At 43.5% G+C, this 22,601-nt stretch overlaps 1 protein-coding gene across 4 annotated transcripts; it reads left to right on the top strand.

Moving 5' to 3' along the window:
- The first annotated feature begins 10,038 nt into the window (after window positions 1-10,038).
- Window positions 10,039-16,237, top strand: LOC124062276. Of its 4 annotated transcripts, XR_006843889.1 has the most exons (4): window positions 10,039-11,187; window positions 13,853-13,921; window positions 15,248-15,460; window positions 15,802-16,237. XR_006843889.1 is itself a non-coding variant. In XM_046394934.1 (3 exons), exon 2 carries the CDS (start codon window positions 14,024-14,026, stop codon window positions 15,020-15,022), a length of 999 nt encoding a protein of 332 aa, XP_046250890.1. In that variant the 5' UTR covers window positions 10,039-11,187; window positions 13,853-14,023; the 3' UTR covers window positions 15,023-15,460; window positions 15,802-16,237. The 4 variants fall into 4 exon arrangements, 3 of the variants coding, with proteins under 3 accessions (XP_046250890.1, XP_046250889.1, XP_046250888.1); XM_046394934.1 differs by having other exon boundaries at window positions 13,853-15,460; XM_046394933.1 differs by having other exon boundaries at window positions 10,039-13,921.
- Window positions 16,238-22,601: the final 6,364 nt, after the last annotated feature.

Genomic DNA, 22,601 nt, shown 5'->3' with positions numbered 1-22,601 from the left:
CCTCTGCAAAAATATCACCAGTGAGACCCAGTCAGAGTTCGGTCTTATAAAAAGAATGAACTCCCTTAAGGACGTGTAGAGTTGACCTGTGAGCTTGTATTTTGCTGCAAAGAAATACAGGAGCAAAGGTTTCTCCAACTGTACTTGTTTTGAGCTCTATAACTCTAACAACTAACTGATTTTCTTCCTTCTTGTCATACGTGGTGCAAAATAGAATGCCCTGCATAAGTCAGACCGCAAAGGTATAGAAAGCATATTATCTTGCACAAGCTTTTGTTCATTGTGCATCTGCACAGAGTTCACGCACATCATGAGTAAGAAACAGTTAGATGGGCTGCACTGTGAGGCTGCCTTAGAGATACAGTACATTGCCACACTTTGCTTTGCTTTGTCTCATTGAATATAGCCAAAGCTGTCATGACCTCTACAGATCCCTCGGGGATGTTCAGTTCAATTGGGTGGTCCTGATATTTACGTTTAAACTAAATCTGCTTAAATGAGGTGGACAAAATATCCTCCTTTCATGATAATGTAGTTCAATAAAAGTTCAAATAAAAGCACAGAAATGAACCATGTTGAAACAAAATCACAACTGGACTCCAAAAAGGAAGATTTTAAGAAATGAAGCATTACTGGTATTTGTGTTGCACTACATAAATCATAGAGACATTTTGTTATTATATATATATATTATATATAATATATTCTTGTCACTCTAAGTATTTTTTTTCATTCTGGCTGGATATTCTTTATCACAAAGCACACAACAGAAGGGACAATGGGAGGTGGTGAGTCATTCATGCCTGATTTTGTTTTTTGTTTTTTTCCTTGTTGCTTCTTTTATTGTTGCCTTAAAATGATTTATTTTGGTTGAGGGTCATTCTAAAAATGTTTCACTTTGGTTTTTATCTCACTTTACTGTTATTCTTAGGACTCCATCTCTCTAATTAACGGGATTAAGAAAGTCAAAAATAACTCATCCGTAAAATCCCAGAGGAACAATACAAGTAAATAAGAGCTTTTCTGTCAGACATCTAGAGTCGCAGACATCCAGTGTAACCCTGATAATCTCTGCTCAATATGTTCTCCATCTCTATGCTGGCTTCTTTTTGAGCAAGGTTTCTCTGTCAATTTGGTAACAAAATGCATTTTCATCAAGCCAAGGAAGCGGTTTCAAAAAGTTAGCAAAAAAAAAAAGATATTTTATTAAAACTGCCATTCTATATTTCTTCACATCTATTCAAAAATGTGACTGACACTGTCAAGTTTTCCTTTGCCTCCCAGGGGAGAAAGAGAGCACCACCCTGTCAGGGCAGGCCAGCAAACAGAGATTTAAACTCAGTGTGTCTGTGACAGCCACAGAGAATGGGCCTGGAGGCTGTGTACTGTCTCTCACAGGTCCTCACCATGGGTGGAGCTGAGACCATTAAGCTGACTGAGAACACCCGGCCAGTATGTCCATTTACCCACCTCCTCAGACACTAGAGGACTTCTTCGTCAGTACCTGCACCCAGACCTGCATGCTCCATTCTTCTCCTTTATTTTGTGTTAACGCATTGTAAACATGCACCCAACATTAGCCATTACACCCATGCAGTCACCTACACTACTGATTTACACAGCCACACCTCATCATCATTACAGTTAGTCTGAACTTAAGTTTAAAATTGTTTAACTCATCATGTATCTCCCCATTTCATTGCAGCTTATGAGTTGGCTGTAACTGTAAGTAAGTGTCTACCTGGACCAAATGTTGGTCCTTTCTCTATGGATCAGAGAGGGATTGTGTGGGAGCACATGAAGCTCCTGGGGAAGCGGGTTCAGAGACACATGCTGTTTACCTGTAGGAGTTTCCTTGGGGAGAAAATGGTAGAGTATTATATTGAAAGTGAGGGAAATACAATGAAGCATGCGTAAAACTAATATGCGTCTGAGGAGGCTTAAAAAGGCTTGTTTGTCCTTGCACTCAGTGGCATCCTTTTCTTTTGGGCAGATCTTAAGTATGTCATAGAGACTGTATTGTACTGAGCCTCCATGGAGCACCAGGGGAGTCTTGGTCTTTGAATTTGTTGCCTTGCCTCATTTCGGAAACTGTATGAACCACAAGTCTCAGCTTGAAGGGCTGAATCTTATGGTTAACTAGCATTATGTTGTCTGGCTTGATGGCTTGTCTGCATGTGTCAGAGGTATGGAGCTAAATCAGGGGCAAAAGTTTCATTCATTTGAAAAAAAGATTTGAACTTGAAAGTTGAAATTTTGATTTTGAACTTAAAACGCAAAAATACCAAATCTTTCAAATCTTTTCGGGTTTCAGAACTTTTTTTTTTTTTGGCTGTTCACTTTCAGGTCAGTTTCAAACTTTTTGCCCTGATCTGACGTGGGGGGCGTGGCATCTGCTTAGAGGGCCGTTCAATCATGAGTGACAGCATAACAAAGAAGGCTGAGGACCTTCCTCTGTCACGTTGCCTTCAGGCAACATAGGTACTGTGAGAAGTATGACCCCACACTTTCTATACAGCATATTCACATTATGGGCACTGAAAAAATTGATGCCATTGATAAGGTTCCTTTTAGTGAGCCATGTTAAACCAATCTTTTCACCAATCGCAGCAGAAGAACAACAAATTATGCCTGATTGTGCAGTTCAGCAGCCACATTTTAATGTTTGAAGTTTCCCACTTCCACATGCAACAGAGAATGCAGCAAAGTATTGACTAGCAATGGTGTCGGCGCCCCCAGGACAACTGGCATATTGAAATGTCAGTACTGATGAAACGTCAGTGATTTTTTGAATAGATGCTCTGAGAAATTATCCCAAATCTTATAATGATGAATAATTTTTGTAGCATAGGGACATACCTCAAGGGGAACTGGCTAAAGCTGGAAATGAAGCATTTTGTGGAAGCAATTTATTGTGAAGTTCAGTAAAATCAATTTTATGATAGATAATAATAAGTTACCAAAACATTCACACTTTTTACTCATGTGTAACTTAAATAAATTTAAAAAAAGGGAATTAATTAATTTATTTATTGGAAGAAATATACTTTTTTAAAATAAATTCCTATAGACTGCACCATTGAAGGACTTTTTACAGTGTGGACTGGTCGCCAGTCAGTCGCAGGGCTGACACACAAGACCAGACAACCACACACTCACACACTCACACCTAGGGGCAATGTAGAATAGCCAATTAACCTAATGTACATGTTTTTTGGATTGTGGGAGGAAACCGGAGCACCCGGAGAAAACCCAGACAGGTACAGGGAGAACATGCAAACTGAAGAAGAAGAAGAAGAAGAAGAAGAAGAAGAGGAAGGACAGAAGGGTCCAGACTGGGATTCAAACCTGGAACCCTCTGGCTATGAGGCAACAGTGCAAACCATTACATCACCATGCCACACCCATCCACGTGATTACTGCAAGCCAAGGTTTTCCCGCAGAACATTGCATCGTAAATGTAGGAGCCAAATTGGTTATTTTCTATGTTCACAAGTGTTGTATGCATTTCTGCCAGTAGGTGGCAGTATCTATTTTAGGCCATGGTTTGAGTCTATATAGGGAGGTGGGTTAATCAGCGTGGTGGTGCACGCTCGGGAATCCACACGGTTTTTGACTAATATAGTGGCCCTTTGTCACTATCCGCGCACGCTGGTGGTTTAACAGGCTTGTACGCGTGCCATGGTGTATAACTTCACAGGTCAGATTTAAGCGTTATGGTTAAAGTGAGTACTTTTGAGTTGACTGTATGTAAGCCTAATAAACCTGGAACACAATCAGTAGTGTCTGGACATTGGCTGTGTTATGCATATGCAGTCGTGTGTGAGCAGGGTGAACAGGAGGGGACTCAGCACACAGCCCTGGGGAGAGCCAGTGCTGAGGGTGATGGGGGAGGAGGACATATCATGGATCTTCACGGTTTGCGGCCTGTCCGTCAGGAAGTCCGAGACCCAATTGCAGAGGGTGGAGCTCAGTCCAAGAGCACTGATCTTGTGGATCAGTGCCTGTGGAATGATTGTATTAAAGGCAGATGTAAAATCCACGAAGAGAAGGCGGACATAGGAGTCTTTATTCTCTAGGTGGGTGAGAGCTGTGTGGACCACAGAAGATATGGCATCCTCTGTGGATCGGTTCTTTCTGTATGCGTAAGGAACAGCTTCTTGTGCTATTTTAATTAAATTGTTATATAAAAGTAATCTGAAATACAAAAGTTCGTTCTTTGGAATTCAGAAAAATCCTTTTTTTTAAATTTTTTTATTTATTATATATTATGTTATATATTTTTCAAGGAAAATTAGCAATGAAATACAACATCACATAGTAATTGATTTTTTTTGGGGGTGGGGGGATCGTGGGAGGAAACCGGAGCACCCGGAGAAAACCCTACATGGAGAACATGCAAACTGAAGAAGAAGAAGAAGAAGAGGAAGGACAGAAGGGTCCAGACTGGGATTCAAACCTGGAACCCTCTGGCTATGAGGCAACAGTGCAAACCATTGCATCACCATGCCACACCCATCCACGTGATTACTGCAAGCCAAGGTTTCCCCACAGAACATTGCATCGTAAAGATAGGATTAACGTTATTCACATCACCTTTCAGTGATTTTAATGTTGTAACTGATCAGTGTATGTAAAGATGAAGTACGTCTCCGCTTCTTCCCACTGGACAAATGGGAAGCAAAAATATCCCGGACAGTAGTGCTGCTATCATTCACTGATGATGTAATTTGGAATCTGATCGTGTATAGTTGAAGTTGGATGATGGAGCCACCATAGGCCTCTATGCTAACATGGAGAGCGAGGGATTTATGACCTGTTACTTACAGTTTAACAGTGGTCTCTGTGCAGCAATCAAAAGATTTGAACATTCTGGTGAAGAATTTGCGGATCCTCTTGAACCACTTCCTTCGGGACCTGACTTCAACAAAGCCTGTTTCCTCTTCACTTAAGAGAGAGGCAGGTGGAGCTGCCTCGTTTGTGCCAGGTGGTTTCTTATCAGCCCCTGGATTTGATGTTTTGCCTTTCTCACTTAAGAGAGAGGCAGGTGGAGCTGCCTCGTTTGTGCCAGGTGGTTTCTTATCAGCCCCTGGATTTGATGTTTTGCTTTTCTCACTTAAGAGAGAGGCAGGTGGAGCTGCCTCGTTTGTGCCAGGTGGTTTCTTATCAGCCTCAGGTGTTGATGTTTTGCCTCTCTCACTTAAGAGAGAGGCAGGTGGAGCTGCCTCATTTGTGCCAGGTGGTTTCTTATCAGCCTCAGGATTTGATGTTTTGTCCATGTCATCTGTAGCTGTGGTCCTGTCAATTTTTTCAGCAGCCGTGCATTGTGGTCCATTATCGGTGTCCTCAGCAGTTTCTTTGTTAGTTGAAATTGAGCTGACTGAAGTATTAGGGGAAGGTCCATGCCAACTAATTACTTCGCTTGATGTTACAAGGGGCTCGAATTCAACAGATGACGTCTCCAACTGGCAGTTTTTAATGGTCTGACAGACTGATTCGACATACATGTCGTCGTTAGTGTCACGAGTAAGGTGTTTCATTGTGATGAAACGGTGACCTAAGGCTTCACTGGGGGTGATTCTCTTTTCAGGATCCACGTGTAGCATGCGTCTGAGGAGGCTTAAAAAGGCCCGTGTGTCTTCATACTCACTAGTAGTCTTCTCTTCTGGTCTGGCCAAGTCCTCAAAGCTGTTAAACGTGGCAGAATCACTGCTACATGTACATGTACATGTGGCAGAATCACTGCTACATGTACATGTACATGTTTCCGCCCTACCTTTTGTACGCTTGTATTCAGCTACTGTTTTGAATCTCCATGGAGAATCAGGGGAGTCGTTGTCCTTAATGAAATAATTCCTGGAATAAGTTCCAGCATTTAGCAGGTGATCTTCAGGCTGACCGTGCATCTGCATGATGACTCTCATGACCTCATATTCAGAGTATAGTGGATACAGGTGCTTGCCCAGGTACACGAACGCTAAAACACAGCCAAGTCCCCACATATCGATGGCCTCACCCAGTGGGAGGCCCAAAATGACCTCAGGGGCCCTGTAACCAATCACTTGAATTTTGTTGCCTTGCTTCAATTCAGCAACGTTTTGAGCCAAGCCAAAATCGATCATTTTCAGCTTGAAGGGCTGCATCTTATGGTTAACCAGCATTATGTTGTCTGGCTTGATGTCTGCATGTACCATATCTATGCTCTTTAGGGCATTCAGAGCCACTAACATCTGTTGTGCAATTACTCTGATCTCAGACAATTGCAGTGGGTACATCATAATCGCCAGATCCTCAAGACTTATGTCCAACATTTCAAATACTATACAATCATGTCCCAAATAACTAAAACTATCAAGCATCTTCAGCAAATTATGTTTGTCTGGTTCAAGCTTTCTCAGTTTCTCGAGGATGGCCACCTCTTCTTTGCCACGCTCCTTTGAGTAGTCGATGTGTCTGTTTATAATCTTCACGGCCATCACTTCCCGAGTGCTTAAGTTTTTGCATTTGGCCACTTTTCCGAAAAACCCCTCTCCCAGGAACCTCTTTATCTGGTATTTGGTTGACTCACTGTACAGAATGTCGTTTGGTTTCAAATTATAATATAAAGGCATTTCTTCAAGTTAAATGCTTCCAGTTCTATCCAACACAAACGGTATTTTTTTCTTCAAGTATGTCTTGGACAGATTCGAACGGGCAAAGAGCTATTCTATTTAGAATATTTTTACCGCATCTAGCGCTTTGATCTCAAAGAGCTTTTATCTTCAAAGCAGAAAGGACAAGTGATTTAAAAAAAAGTGGCAGCGCAACAGATCAAAGCCCTGAAGCCCTGACGTCACATTGACAAGGTCAGAGGCGGTTTTTGATTTGGGCAATGTGGGCGACCGCCCAGGGCGCAATCTATTTGGGGGCGCACGAGCGTTGGGTAACGTATTGCGTATTGCGTCACTTCCTGTTCTCGCACTACTCATTCACTTGCTAGCGTTTGGTGTTCGGTGGTATTGGTGTACTTGAGTCGACATATTTTGTGTTAGCTTTTACTGTGGTTGGTTCTTACATATAAGTACACAAGCACTTTAGGAAAAGTTTATTAACCGCACGATCATCTAGATTCTTTCCTTTTCCGATCCCCGTCCTGTTTGTCGTTGAGCTTAGCTTAGTGCTAACATGGCTTCTTCCACTCACTCTCCCTCTGCCTCTCCCTCTCCCTCTCCCGTCTTCTGTAAGGTGTGTGAAATGTTTAGCTATTCCTCTGCCTCCTTTAGTGAGAGTGAGATGTGTAGAAAGTGTAGTTTATTCACAGCTTTGGAGGCGAGGCTAAGTGAGTTAGAGGCCCGGCTTCGTACTGTAGATCACAGTCCATTAGTCCCGACAGCTAGCCAGCAGCAGTTAGCCTGTGCGGACCGGCCTATTTTAGCTACTTTAGCTGATGTCAGCCGCCCCCCGGCAGCCCCCGAGCAGCCGGGAAGTCAGGGAGGTTGGGTGGCGGTTCGAAAGAAGCGTAGTCCAAAACAAAGGCCCGTGGTTCACCACCAACCGCTTCATGTATCTAACCGCTTTTCCCCACTCAGCGACACACCCGCTGAGAAACCGACCCTGGTTATTGGCGATTCTGTTTTGCGATATGTGAAGCCGACACCAGCGACCATAGTCAAATGCATCCCGGGGGCCAGAGCGGGCGACATAGAGGGCAATTTAAAGCTGCTGGCGAGAGATAAGAGTAAATATGGTAAGATTATAATTCACGTCGGCGCTAATGACACTCGACTACGCCAGTCGGAGGTCACCAAAGTCAATATTGAGTCGGTGTGTAATTTGGCAAAAACCATGTCGGACTCCGTAGCATTCTCTGGTCCCCTCCCGAATCTGACCAGTGATGATATGTTTAGCCGCATGTCATCGCTCCGTCGCTGGCTGTTACGGTGGTGTCCAGAAAACAACGTGGCTTTTATAGATAACTGGGAGACTTTCTGGGGAAAACCTGGCCTCATTAGCAGAGACGGCGTTCATCCCACTTGGGGTGGTGCGGCTCTTATTTCTACCAATATGGCCAAGTTTATTAGACAACCAACACCCTGACAACCCAGGGTCGAGGCCAGGAAGCAGAGTCGCTGTCTTACACACTTCTCTGCTGCTTCTGTAGGACTGCCGCCCTCCGTTAAAATTAGAATAAATAAAAATATAAATTCACACAGTAATACTAAGATTAATAATCCCATAGAAATAGTGTCAGTGCCTCGTCCTCCCATAGTCCAACCAGCACAAAATTTAAGAAGTGTTAATCATAATAACCTCATAAAAATACAAACTAGCAAATATTTAGAGCCAAAAAATAGGACAGTCAGATGTGGATTGTTAAATATACGATCCCTCCACTCTAAATCCCTCCTAGTCAGTGATCTAATTATTGATCATCAGTCTGATATATTCTGCCTCACTGAGACTTGGTTACGGGATGAAGAATATGTTAGTTTAAATGAATCAACTCCATCCGGTTATATTAACTATCATGTTCCTCGAGCCACAGGCCGAGGAGGAGGAGTGGCAGCAATCTACCACTCCAGTCTTCAGATTAACCCCAAACCTAAATCCATCTATAGCTCATTTGAGAGTCTCACTCTCAGCCTGTCTCACCAAAACTGGAAGTCAGAAAAGCCAGTTTTATTAGTTGTTGTGTATCGCCCACCTGCTGCTGCTTACTCAGAGTTCCTGTCTGAGTTTTCTGACTTCTTATCTAGTTTAGTGCTCGGTACAGATAAAGTCATTATAGTAGGTGACTTCAACATTCATATGGATGTTGACTCTGACAGTCTTAAAACAGCCTTTAGTTCACTCTTAGATTCAATAGGTTTCCTTCAGATAGTGAATGAACCAACACACTGCCACAATCACACACTCGATCTGGTTCTCACCTATGGCCTAGAAACTAAGAACCTGTCAGTTGCCCCTCAAAACCCTCTCCTTTCAGACCATTCGCTTGTAGTTTTTGAACTAACTCTAGAAGACTTTACAGCACACAACAAAAAGGTCTATTACACCAGATGCCTCTCTGAAGATAGTGTAGACAGATTTAGGGATGCAATCCCATCACAGCTCCCCTCAGCTCCATGTACCAGTACAACAGACCGTACTGATTTAAACGTTACTCCTGCAGTAATTGATTCCTTTGTGAACAACACTGCAGCCACGTTGCACACAGTTTTAGATATGGTTGCCCCACTGAGAAAGAAGGTTAGAAATCATAGGAGGCTAGCTCCTTGGTATAATTCAAATTTACGAACACTTAAACAAACATCAAGACGGATGGAGAGGAAGTGGTACTCCTCCAAATCAGCTGAATCCCAGAGAGCCTGGAAAGATAATCTATTGACATACAAAAAGGCCCTTCGTGAAGCCAGAACTGCCTATTATTCAACATTAATAGAGAAAAACAAGAACAACCCACGTTTTCTCTTTAACACTGTTGAACCTTGTATTCCTGCAGCTCTTAGCAGTGAAGACTTCATGAGTTTCTTCACCAATAAAATCAATAACATTAGAGAAATAATCAATAAAGATCTTCCCAGAATAGCCAATATAGTGCCATCTCTAGTAATCTCTTTTAATCCTACTCCATCTCTGGACAGGTTCCTGCTCATAGACCTCCCCGAGCTGACCTCCAGCATTAACAAATCTAACCCAACTACATGTCTCTTAGACCCCATCCCAACTAAGCTCCTCAAGGACGTCTTTCCCTTGATTGGCGTTTCCCTCTTAGATCAGATAAACTTATCCTTAACAACAGGTTATGTACCACAGGCGTTTAAAACCGCTGTTATTAGACCTTTACTTAAAAAACCTTCACTTGACCCAGACATCTTAGCAAACTATAGGCCGATATCCAACCTCCCGTTCTTATCTAAAATACTCGAAAGAGTGGTTGCAAATCAGTTGATTGATCACCTACACAGGTACAGTCTCTTTGAGATGTTTCAGTCTGGTTTTAGAGCCCATCACAGCACAGAAACAGCACTGGTTAAAGTCACAAATGACCTCCTCATGGCATCAGACCGCAGGCTTGTCTCCATACTTGTTTTGCTAGATCTCAGTGCTCACTGTAAAAAATGTCCGTAGAATTAACTGTGATTTTTTGTAAAATCATGACATAAAAAAACTGTAAATACAAAAACAATGAAGCAGTGTATAATTTACATAAAGATGTTGTAAAACTACAAACCAAACACAACTGTTGATTTGACAGTAAAAATATGTTAAAAAGATCATATTTTTTTGGAGAATTCACAAATTACTGTAGTTTAAACACATATAAACTGTAAAACAAAAAACATTGTGATACAGTTAAAATTACATCATATCAATGTTTGAATAACATTTTTTGTCAGTAGGTTCTCTGGAACATTTTGTACCAGAGAACCTATGTACCAGAGCTATTTATTAATAGAAATAATTAAAAAAGTGCATTAGGCTACATATTACAAATTTGAAAAACAACAACAAACAATAGCCTAATTTTTGAATCAAAATTGCTGTAAATCAGTTGTAAATTCTGTAACTTAAAGTTTGTTTTTTCCGATACAGAATTGTGTCATTCACTTCTGAATACTGCCCTATGTTAATTTTAGGTGCCATTAATCCTTTTTATTTTTGAATTTTACATTCCCGCAAAACAAACGGCTGTATTTGCACTTCAAACTTGATGAGCACATTCTTTGTCTCATTGGACAGTAGTGGAGTTTTTTTTCTGTTCATCTTAACATCTATCAAAAGCATCTGTATCACGGAGCTGTGAAAGCATCTGGTGTTCAGGTAAGCTAACAATTCTCAACTTTAAATGCATGGTGTGTGTGATAAGAAAAAACAGCTAGTTTCTGTCTGTGAGAGATATTTTTTTAGTTTAACATTAGTTAAAATGGCAATGTTGAGTAAGAAAATGTTGAAGAAAGGTGACAAAATCGGTTATTAAGTATTTTATTTTTTTTCCGTCAACAAAAATAGTTCCTCCGCATTCAACCTGTAGTCATGACAACGCAGCAAAGCCCAACCAACACAAACGCTGATTGATGCGGAGTAATACAAGCAGTCGTATTCCAATATCGGTTTGAATGTCTCTTGGCGCGGAAAGATATCGTTAGCTAACTACAGTGAGGTGACAGTTGAGTTTTACTCATTTTATCCTGTTGTGAAGCGGTGGTAAGTTTTACATGTGACTATTTGGTCGCAGCTTTACCTTACTTTACTTTAATTTCGCGCTAGTTCCATGCTATTGTAAAGCGACTGTAAGCTGACAATTAATTCTCAACTTTATATGCATGGTGTGTGAAAAGAAAAAATAGCTAGTTTCTGTCTGTGAGAGATATTTTTCTTGTATATCACAGTTTAACATGAGTTAAAATGGCGATGTTGAGTAAGAAAATGTTGAAGAAAGGTAACAAAATCGATTATTAAGTATTTATTTTTTCTCCATTCAAACTGTATTTATGACAACGTAGCAAAGCCCAACCAACACAAACGCTAGTAATACGCGCAGTTGTACCGTATTTTCCGGACTATAAGTCGCTGGTTTTTTTCCCATGCCTTGAACTCTGCGACCTAAACAACGATGCGGCTGATCTATAGATCTTTACGGGCTGACAGAACGGTGATGCGAAGAGGAAGATGCTAGTTTTAAGCGTAACTTTTCAGTCATTCTGCGCGTCATGCACACACCCTCATCATGTAAAACACTCGAAGAAATGCATATGATGCAGCTTTTAAGTTAAAAGCAATTGAGCTGTCTGTCCAAGAAGAAAATAGAGCTGCTGCACGTAAGCTTGGCGCAAATGAATCAATGGTGAGACGTTGGAGACAGCAGCCTGAAGAACTGACGCAATGCAAAAAGACGACAAAAGCTTTCAGAAGTAATAAAAGCAGATGGGCCGAACTTGAAAACGTATGTCATGTTACAATGTGGACACCTGCGGCTGTCAAGTGCGTAAATTTGGTGCGTTCGGTTTATAATCAGCTGCGTTCTGTAGTCCGGAAAATACGGTACTCCAATATCAGTTTGAATGTCTCTTGTCGCGGAAAGATACCGCTAGCTAACTACAGTGAGGTGACCGTTAAGTCCTGCTCATTTTATCCTGTGGTGAAGTGGTGGTAAGTTTTACATGTGACTGCTTGGTCGCAGCTATACCTTACTTTACTTTAATTTCGCGCTCTTTCCATGCTATTGTGAAGCGATTGTTTACATATAACTACTTGGTCGCAACTAACTTATATCGTTAACGTTACATTACTGTGCATTCGCGCTGGTGTACATGTAATTACTTGGTTGCAGCTAAGTTATACATTAAGTTACTGTGAATTCGCGCTTTTTATGTGCCGCTGTGAAGGGTGCAAGCTTGCTAAAATGTTAACCTGCCATTTCTGCAGCAAAAAATTGGAAACCTTGAGGGGTTACGTACTGCATTGTAAAGTCCATAGGAACGAACCCCATCCGTTTTTCAGATGTGTTGGCACCGACTGTAAGCGGACTTTTTGCACTTATGCCGCTTTTAAAGGTCATTTCTATCGTGTTCACAATGCTCCTGAACCCTCCATTACTGCTGGGGCCGTTGTTACAGATTTTAAGTGTGCTGTTTCGCTGTGTGAGTGCAAATTTGACACAGTCAAAGAGCTTATTTCCCACTTAAAAAAACATATAACTGAGGGGCAAACTGTGCCATGTCCAATAACAGGTTGTGAAAATGCATTCACTGTCAAATCATCATTTACTGCTCATATGTCACGAAAACACAGAAAATGTTCAGTGGATAGTGTAAGTGACAAGTACAGGGAACATGTTTCTCAGCCCTCTGCTGTCAGTGCATGTGAAGATGTCCCACAGAGCTCAAATGATGCAACAGCAAATGAAAGCAGTGAATTGCCACAGGATTTCAATGAGACCTTTCTCAGGAATGTCTGTTTGTTCTACCTAAAATTGCAAGGGCAGCTCCTTCTTCCAGCTTCAACAATACAGACAATCGTTGAAGAGATGCAAAATATGCATGATTTGGGACAGGATTACACTTTAAGTAAATTACATTCACTTTTAAAAAATGACCTGTCTCTAACTGATGATGTTGTTGCTAAAATCTGCCATTGTGTGAAGGAGTCAGATCTGTTCTCTGCCTCTCACCAGGGGCCACTAAGAACAACATACTCAAGGACTCACACTTTTCAAAAAATGTTCAAATACATAGAGCCTAAAAAAGTAAAATTAGGAAACAATGAAAATATGACAGAAAGGTTTGCTTACTACATACCTGTAACACAAACTTTAAACACCTTACTAGAATCAGATTTCTGGAAGAATTCAGTGTCACAGCAGTCTTGTGAAACACAATCAGATGACCTTTGTGACATAAGTGATGGTCAAAACTTTAAGTCCAACCAGTTTTTCATTCAAAATCCAGGATGCTTGAAGCTAATTCTCTACCAGGACGCCTTTGAAATTGTGAATCCCCTTGGCACAGCTAAGAAAAAACACAAAGTTGTTGCTGTCTATCTTTCTTTGGCAAATTTGCCTGCACATGTGCGATCCAGTACAGATCACATGTCCCTTGTCCTATTGTGTGGAGAGAATGACCTAAAACAGTTTGGAAGTGCTAAAGTTTTCTCAGAGATGCTCGAAGATTTAAAAAATCTGGAGGAAAATGGAATAACTGTCGATGGTGAAACAGTCAAAGGGGCTCTGTATTGTATTGCAGGAGATAATTTGGGGTCACATAGCATTGGTGGGTTCATTGAAAACTTTAGTCATTCTGTGTACTTTTGCAGATACTGTGAAATCACAAGAACTGAGTTTGAGAATGATCCAAATTTTTGTGGTCCACAGCGCACCCCTGAAAGTTATGATTTTGCAGTACTACAAGCTGAAGACATACACAGCAGCAAAGGTGTAAAGGTAAATTCTGTTTTCAATGCACTTCAGTCTTTTCATGTTTGCCAGCCTGGTCTGCCACCTTGTTTAGGCCACGACATATTTGAGGGTGTGTTATCATATGACATGGCGCTGTACTTGAAGTATTTCATTAAGAAACAGAAATGGCTTACATATTCCGTGTTGAACCGATGCATCAAGCAGTTCAAATACAAGGGAACTGATGCTCTCACAAAGCCATCTGCTGTCAGTTCTGAGGGGTCCAAGCTTTCAGGTCAAGCTATCCAGAACTGGAATTTATTAAGGTTGCTACCTGTGTTGATTGGCGACAAAGTCCAAAATCCAGAAGATGATGTGTGGCAGTTAACTCTGCAGCTCATTGATATTGTTGATTTGATTTGTGCACAAAAGATTTCGTTGTCCCAAGTAGCCTATCTTGATATTATAATACAAGAATATTTGGAATCAAGAAAGTGTTTATTTCCTGAGACTACACTAAAACCCAAACACCATTTCATGCGTCATTATCCAGCACTAATTTTGAAATTTGGCCCCTTGATCAGAGTCTGGACCATGCGTTTCGAAAGTAAACACAGCTACTTCAAGAGATGTGCAAGGCATTTAAAAAACTTTAAAAACCTATGCCTAAGTTTATCTGAGAGACATCAAATGTTTCAGGCATATCTTTCAGCTGGACCAGGCTGCAGTCAGCTTCTGCAAGTCAAAGACAGTTGTACTTTTTATCCCAGCCTTTACAGTGATGCAATCAAACATGCAGTGAGAGAGTTTAGCTTTTCACAACACAATACTACTGTTTCCACAGACATACAGTACAAAGGTACATCATATAAAAAGGGACATTTCCTTGTGTCAAAAAATGATGAGTCCATCGAGTTTGGAGAACTTGTCATTATTTTAATAAAAAATGATGCAGCTGTGTATTTTGTGGTGTATATTCATAGAGCTGAATATCACCCAGAATACCATCTGTACTCGGTGACAAAACAGAGTTCAAGGTTGCAATGTTTTAACATCAATGACTTGGTAGATTTTTACCCGTTACCATCTTACATGGTTGATGGGCACCAAGTCATTCTGCTGAAACACAGTGTTTTATCAAGATAAAAATGGTCTGGATGGAGAAATCATACACAACTGCACGTTTAAGTTGTAAAAATGATAAAGAACTATTAGAGAAATACGAAAGTGATAGTTTTTCCTTCTTAGAAGAACAGAAAGTATAAATCCTTACTCGGCCATACTCAAAGTAGAAGTTCTTATGTGTATATGTACATTGATACTTGACTAATTGTAAATTCCTTGCATCTTGAAAATTCATTCTTATTCTAGAAAGGCCTGACATGGAGCAAACATTTCTACGAAGCGCTATATCTGAGGTCCTGCCTGACCTTTCTGAGGCAAGTAAGGACATTCTAGAAGAGCACTTACAATCCCTGGGGGTTGAGACATCTGATGACTTCCAGTTCATCGAGGAAGGAGATTTGCTGTCAGCGTTGAGGCCCATTCAGGCCAGAAAACTACTTGCTGCTTGGAAGCTAAGATGTAAGTCAAGTTTTGGAGTAGAGGATACAACCAGTAACCTACGTAAAGGATTAATCAGGAACATTTGGGCCCTGATAACACTTCTCATTATGCCAAGATGTCCTCATCATTGTTATTTGTCATAGCCCAGGTGCAATTGTGCATAAATAGTAAACAGTTTGATGATAAATACAAGAGTAAATAGGATTAAGTACAAGGTTAAAAAGGTTAAAAATGTCGCATATGTGTTGCATTTCATTTGAAAAAAAAAATGTGTCCATTTCAGAGTGGTATCTTTCTAGAGAACTGTTATCTCGTAACATATTTTTTGGCTGGTGTCTCTGTGTGTATGTGTGTTGCAGGCCTGACTCCTGAAACAAGCAGCTCATCTGCTGTTGCGTCACCAAGATCTCCCGTATCATCTATTTCACCCAGAAATTCATCTTCAACCTCTTCCGACAACTGCCAAAGCCGTGATGTAGACTGGGTGGATATCTTCATGGTACCTTGGGATAAGTTCCCAGAGGAACTTTTGCAGTCGTTAGAGAGAGGGAAACGACCAAATCCACGAATGAGGCGCGAGATGGTCCGAATCGTGGTCTCTGAGATGATGCAACAAAGGTCTTTGTCAGGCTTTTAGTTTGTGGACAGACTTCCTGTTTTATTTTGGTTGCCCTCACTTCCTTTTCGTGTTCATTCTTGGTTTCTTTACTCCCTATGATTACTTATTGTTTTCACCTGTGTCTCGTTTGCTCCTCCCCTCATGTGTATTTAAGCCAGTCTCTCCCAGTGTGTCTTTGTTAGACTGTCTTCTTCCCTGTAAGTACTCTCTGGCGTTTTCAGTATTGTTTCCTCGTGCACCAACCCTGTTTGTTTCCTCGACCCGTTTTTGCCTCGTGATTTTGTACTTTTGCCCTGCTGACTGCCTTTTTGTGTACCGAATCCGGACCGTTAATAAACCGCCTCTCTACACCTGTCAGTCTCTGGTCTGCTCTGTGGGTCCTGTTGTCCGTCTGACCCTGACAGTACAATCTAACCAAACCATGGACCCCGCAGATTCAGAGGCTGTCCGCGAAGCACTGAGAACTCAGGGCCAGTGGCTTCGTATGCATGAAGAACAAATGACTTCTTTGAGACAGGAAGTAACCGAGTCAAGCAAGCGCCAGGAGGCGGCATTTACTATGTTATCTTCCCAGCTAAGCCACAACACCCTCCAGCGAGCATGCGGCTGCATCTCCTGAAATGACTCATTTACAGCTGTCTAGACCTGAGAGGTTTTCTGGTGAGTCTGGTGACTGCAGGCCGTTTATTACCCAGTGCGAGCTACATTTTGAGTTTCATGCAGCAGCCTTTCCCTCTGATCGCAGCAAGATAGCCTACATGATTTCTTTCATGTCGGGTCGAGCCAAGGCCTGGGCTACAGCGGAATGGAACCGCCGTTCGGCCATCTGTACTTCCCTGCCACTATTTTTAAAGACTCTTACACTGATTTTTCAAACTGTTGCTCCGGGTCGAGAGGCCGCCAAGGCCTTGGTTTCTATGCGCCAAGGCAGGCGGAGTGTTATGGACTATGCCATTTCCTTCAGAACATTAGCAGCAGAGAGTGGATGGAACCAACCAGCTTTGGTGGATGCCTTTTTTAATGGGCTTTCAGAGCAGGTTAAAGACTTTCTGACTCCTCTTGACCTGCCTTCTGAGCTTGATGCGCTAGTGTCCCTAGCTTCTAAGATCGACAAGAGATTACGGGAGCGTGACCAGTCCAGGAACTACCCTTCTTGGAGGTCCTCACCCGGACGCATTCCGGCTCCAGAGCTCACGACCAACACCAGAACTGACACGGAGGAACCTATGCAGATTGGACGCACTCGGCTTACTCCTGAAGAACGCCTACGAAGACGCAACGAGGGTCGATGCATCTACTGCACTCAGATGGGTCACTTCCTGGAGAATTGTCCCATTCGCCGCAGCACTCCCTCCCGTCCAACATCTGTGCTGGTATGTGCCTCCCCTAGTAAGAACAGATCTTGCCGACAGTTCTCTCACGTCACACTCTCCTCTGAATCTCTGTCTCTCCCCTATACTGTTCTCATTGACTCTGGTGCTGATGCTAGTCTCATTGATGTAGACTTGGCCAGGAAACTTAACCTCTCGTTTGTCCCTCTAGACACCCCCGTGCCTGCCACTGCCCTAGATGGCCATGTGATGTATCTGGTTACCCACTGCACCTCTCCTGTGACACTGATTTTTCCCGACTCTCACACAGAACAGATAACTTTCCACCTTTTTGAGGCACCGCAACATCCACTTGTGCTAGGTTTTCCTTGGCTAACTCTGCACAACCCCCACATTGACTGGGTCTCTGGCAAGGTTCTGTCATGGGGAGGTAACTGTAAGACGCAGTGTTTTGCAGGTCCTCCCATTTCCAGCCTGGAGGGGGTTTTCACCTCACCCGAGGAGGTGGACGAAGAGGAGTTTCCTGATCTGTCCTCAGTTCCATCCTGCTACCTGGACCTTAAGCAGGTATTTAACAAAACTAAAGCCACTACACTTCCCCCTCACCGACCTTATGATTGTTCCATAGACTTACTTCCTGGTACCTCGCCCCCCCGTGGCCGCTTGTACTCACTGTCGGGACCAGAGCATAAAGCCATGGAGGAGTACATCGGAGCTGCTCTTAAGGCCGGGATTATCCGGCCTTCTTCATCTCCTGCTGGAGCAGGGTTTTTCTTTGTGGGGAAGAAGGACAAGACCCTCCGACCCTGCATTGACTCAACGACATTACCGTAAAGAACAGGTATCCCCTTCCACTCATTTCCTCTGGATTTGAACTCCTTCAGGGAGCCAAGGTATTTACTAAATTGGATCTACGCAATGCTTACCACCTGGTCCGCATCAGGGAGGGGGATGAGTGGAAGACTGCTTTTAACACTCCCACAGGACATTATGAGTATCTGGTAATGCCTTTTGGACTCACCAATGCCCCTGCTGTGTTTCAGGCACTGGTGAATGATGTTCTTCGTGAGTATTTGAATAAGTTTGTTTTTGTCTATTTAGATGACATCCTGATCTTCTCTCCTGATATGGAGACTCACGAGAATCATGTCCGGCAGGTGCTGCAACAGCTATTATGTAATCAACTGTTTGTCAAAGCTGAGAAATGTGAATTTCATGTGCCTACTGTGTCTTTTTTGGGGTTTGTGGTGTCTGAGGGGAGGGTCAGCATGGATCCCATGAAGGTACAGGCAGTACAAGATTGGCCCACACCCACATCCAGAAGAGAGGTCCAACGGTTTTTGGGGTTTGCAAACTTTTATAGGAAGTTTATTCGGAACTTCAGTCTCGTTGCTTCCCCGCTGCATGCTTTAACCTCCTCCAAGGTGCAGTTTCGCTGGTCCCTCCAGGCGGAGTCAGCCTTTCAAAGACTCAAGAGCAGCTTTATCGTCGCCCCTGTGTTGATTCTTCCTGACCCTAAACGGCAGTTCGTGGTGGAGGTGGACGCCTCTGATTTGGGTGCAGGGGCGGTGCTCTCTCAGCGTTCCGAACAGGACGACAAGCTCCACCCTTGTGCCTTTTTGTCCCGCAGGTTTTCGCCTTCGGAGAGGAACTATGATGTCGGAGACCGTGAACTGCTGGCCATTAAGCTGGCTTTGGAGGAGTGGAGGCATTGGCTGGAGGGGACCGAGCATCCTTTCCTGGTCTGGACGGACCACAAGAACATTGAGTACATCAGGACAGCCAAAAGACTTAACCCTCGACAAGCCAGGTGGGCCCTTTTCTTCTCCCGATTTAATTTCTCTATTTCATATCGCCCCGGCTCTAAGAACATTAAACCCGATGCCCTGTCAAGACTATTTAAGGGTGAAAGCGTTCCCAAGGAAACGGAGACAATAATCCCTGAGACGTTGGTTGTAGGTAGCATCACCTGGGAGATTGAGGAGCGGGTCAACAGGGCCAATCAAGGGATTCAGGTTCCTCCGGAGGTACCACCCAACAAATTATTTGTCACCCCCGAACTGCGGGGCCCTGTGATTACTTGGGCTCATACATCTCTGATATCTTGTCATCCTGGTTTCCGTAGAACTCTGACCCGGGTGCGGGAGAGGTTTTGGTGGCCTGGTATGAGGAATGATGTACGCGATTATGTGGCAGCCTGCACAACCTGTGAGCAGAACAAAAGCAAGAACGTCCCCAGTGCTGGACTTCTCCAGCCCCTCCCTGTGCCTCAGCGGCCCTGGTCGGACATTTCCCTTGACTTTGTGACCGGCCTACCACCCTCTGAGGGTAACACTATTGTACTCACAGTGGTAGACCGTTTTTCCAAGATGGTCCGGTTCATACCATTACCTAGCATTCCTTCTGCCAAAGAAACGGCAGAGGTGCTAATGTCTCATGTTTGTCGAGTTTTTGGATTTCCCAGGATTGTCCTGTCTGACCGGGGCCCGCAGTTTGTGGCTCAGTTCTGGAGGGCGTTCTGCCAACTCCTGGGTGCCACAGTTAGTCTGACCTCAGGCCACCATCCTCAAACCAATGGGCAGACGGAGCGGTTAAACCAGGAGCTGGAGAAAGGGCTCCGCTGCCTGGCTTCCCAGAATCCCGCATCTTGGAGCAAGTACGTCATGTGGGTGGAATATGCTCACAATACACTCCCCAGCACTTCCGTGGGCATGTCTCCGTTCCAGTGTGTTTTTGGGTACCAGCCGCCTCTGTTTCCTGCACTGGAGAGGGAGGTCTCTGTTCCTTCTGCTCTTGCCTTGGTCCGCCGTTGCCGTCGGATTTGGGCTCAGGCTCGTCTGAACCTCCTCCGGGGTTCCCAGAGCCACAAAAAGTTTGCGGACAGGAGGAGGAGATGTGCACCAGCTTATCAAGCCGGACAACGGGTGTGGTTATCCACTAAACACCTACCTCTTAAGGTGGAGTCCCGTAAGTTGGCCCCTCGTTTTGTTGGACCATTCCCTGTGTCAGAAGTTATTAACCCTGTGTCTGTGAGACTCAAACTTCCCAGGTCTCTTCGTGTGAACCCCACATTTCATGTCAGTGAGGTCCAGCCTGTCAGGACCAGCCCGTTGGTCCCACCTACCAGACCCCCTCCTCCCGCCCGGATCGTCGATGGGGGCCCAGTCTACACGGTTCGGAAGCTGTTGGCTTTTCGCCCCCGGGGGAGGGGTCGTCAGTACCTCGTGGACTGGGAGGGTTACGGACCAGAGGAGAGGTCTTGGGTCTCCTCCCGGAACATCTTGGACCCAGACCTCATACGGGAGTTCGAACGTGACCACCCGCATGATCCTGGGCCTTCTGGAGCCGGCCATTGAGGGGGGGGTACTGTCAGGCTTTTAGTTTGTGGACAGACTTCCTGTTTTATTTTGGTTGCCCTCACTTCCTTTTCGTGTTCATTCTTGGTTTCTTTACTCCCTATGATTACTTATTGTTTTCACCTGTGTCTCGTTTGCTCCTCCCCTCATGTGTATTTAAGCCAGTCTCTCCCAGTGTGTCTTTGTTAGATTGTCTTCTTCCCTGTAAGTACTCTCTGGCGTTTTCAGTATTGTTTCCTCGTGCACCAACCCTGTTTGTTTCCTCGACCCGTTTTTGCCTCGTGATTTTGTACTTTTGCCCCGCTGACTGCCTTTTTGTGTACCGAATCCGGACCGTTAATAAACCGCCTCTCTACACCTGTCAGTCTCTAGCCTGCTCTGTGGGTCCTGTTGTCCGTCTGACCCTGACAGTCTTCCATAAATAAAAGGAGTGCTACCGAAGTTGCAAAAAAGATGGTAGCAAAATATCCAAAATCTTTGCAAGACATAATAGAGGGAGATGTGATTGGTGCAGGGTACCATTCTAGAAAAGAAAGCATCACTCTGGTTCTGACACAGACGAAGTCCCTCCTGAGAAGAGAGCAGCAGTCCAGGACACCTATGGGTGTGTTAACTGGAATGTGAAATTCCTGCCCATTGGAGAGACCCCAGAGAGCCAGCAAGAACATCAAGAAAAGCTGAAGATTATGTTTCAGCAAACTGATGTTGATCCAGACGAAGTCAAACGCCTGATGAAGTTGACCTTTTACACACAACGTAAAAAAATCAACCAGGGGCAGAATATCAAGAACCTCCTTGAAGAGTGGCCATTTTTGTTTGAGGAGCATGGCATGGCAGTTCACTTTCAGGAACTAACTGGAGTTAGGCTGAAAGAAGTTTTCACACGTAATCTGGAGGAAAAGGGGAAAAGGCTCCTCAATTACATGAACACAGTTTGTGTGAACAAGAGCAGAAAGTTCCAACAGGCTGTAACAAAGTATCAAGTGATGAGGGGAGAGGTGAGTGGTTGCTCTGAAGACCTCAAAGACATGCTGTTGCTTCTGCTGTCCTACTTTGATGAGAAGGAAGATGCCATGATCTGTACGTGGAGGACACATGCCTGGCAGGGGAAGCAGAGATGGACCAAGCTCCCTTGACTCCCACCATTGTTGTGTGTGGTAAGTTAAAAAAATATTGGGTTTTCTTCAATTCTCTCATTCTGTATTTCTTTATTCCTTCCCTTTCAAATTTCTATTTTCACATAGATTTAACCTCTTCAGGCTAGTCAAAGTGGATTTTGAAAGACCTAATATGTCTGTCCCACAAACCTGCAAACACACTGTATTGATGAAGCAATTCAACTGAAAATTTGAAATCTTGTCCCCCACACACACACACTTTTTAGGACGATCCTGCTATTCTGCCAGACGGTTCATGCTGAGTGTGGATCAACACATCGTACAGGACAACATCCCCTCTTTTTTTTCTGCCTTATGTCTGATGTTTGGGAGCTACTATTGCTTTAACATCCATTATCCATCATGCCTGGCTTCAACCCTGGAGTTTCTGCAGAGGTGTGTCTTTTTGGCTTTGATTAGGTTTATCTAACATTTTCACTTTATTGAACTTGGAAGTAGCTGCTATAGTGACTTTGGGCTTGTAGGATTTGTGATTTTACTTATTATAAGTGCCATTAAAGTGATAGCTTCAACGAAAGCGTTATCATTGTGAAGACTTTTGTTAATGTGAAAATATTTTGTATTTAATACAGTCATCTGTCTTATATCCACAGGTGTTTTTTCTCCATCAACCCAGAGAAGGGGACTAAAGTGGAGAAGACAAAAACAGCCCGTCTTAATGTGAACCCCCGAGTC

Source organism: Scatophagus argus, chromosome 7 (genome assembly GCF_020382885.2).
Source record: "Scatophagus argus isolate fScaArg1 chromosome 7, fScaArg1.pri, whole genome shotgun sequence".
NCBI lineage: Eukaryota > Metazoa > Chordata > Actinopteri > Scatophagidae > Scatophagus > Scatophagus argus.
The sequence above is the reverse complement of the archived record's forward strand: the minus strand, read 5'-3'. Positions and strand labels throughout refer to the sequence as shown.

Coding starts and splice junctions, on each gene's coding strand:
- LOC124062276 (XM_046394932.1), top strand. CDS start 12,353: ATGTGCCGCTGTGAAGGGTGCAAGCTTGCTAAAATGTTAACCTGCCAT.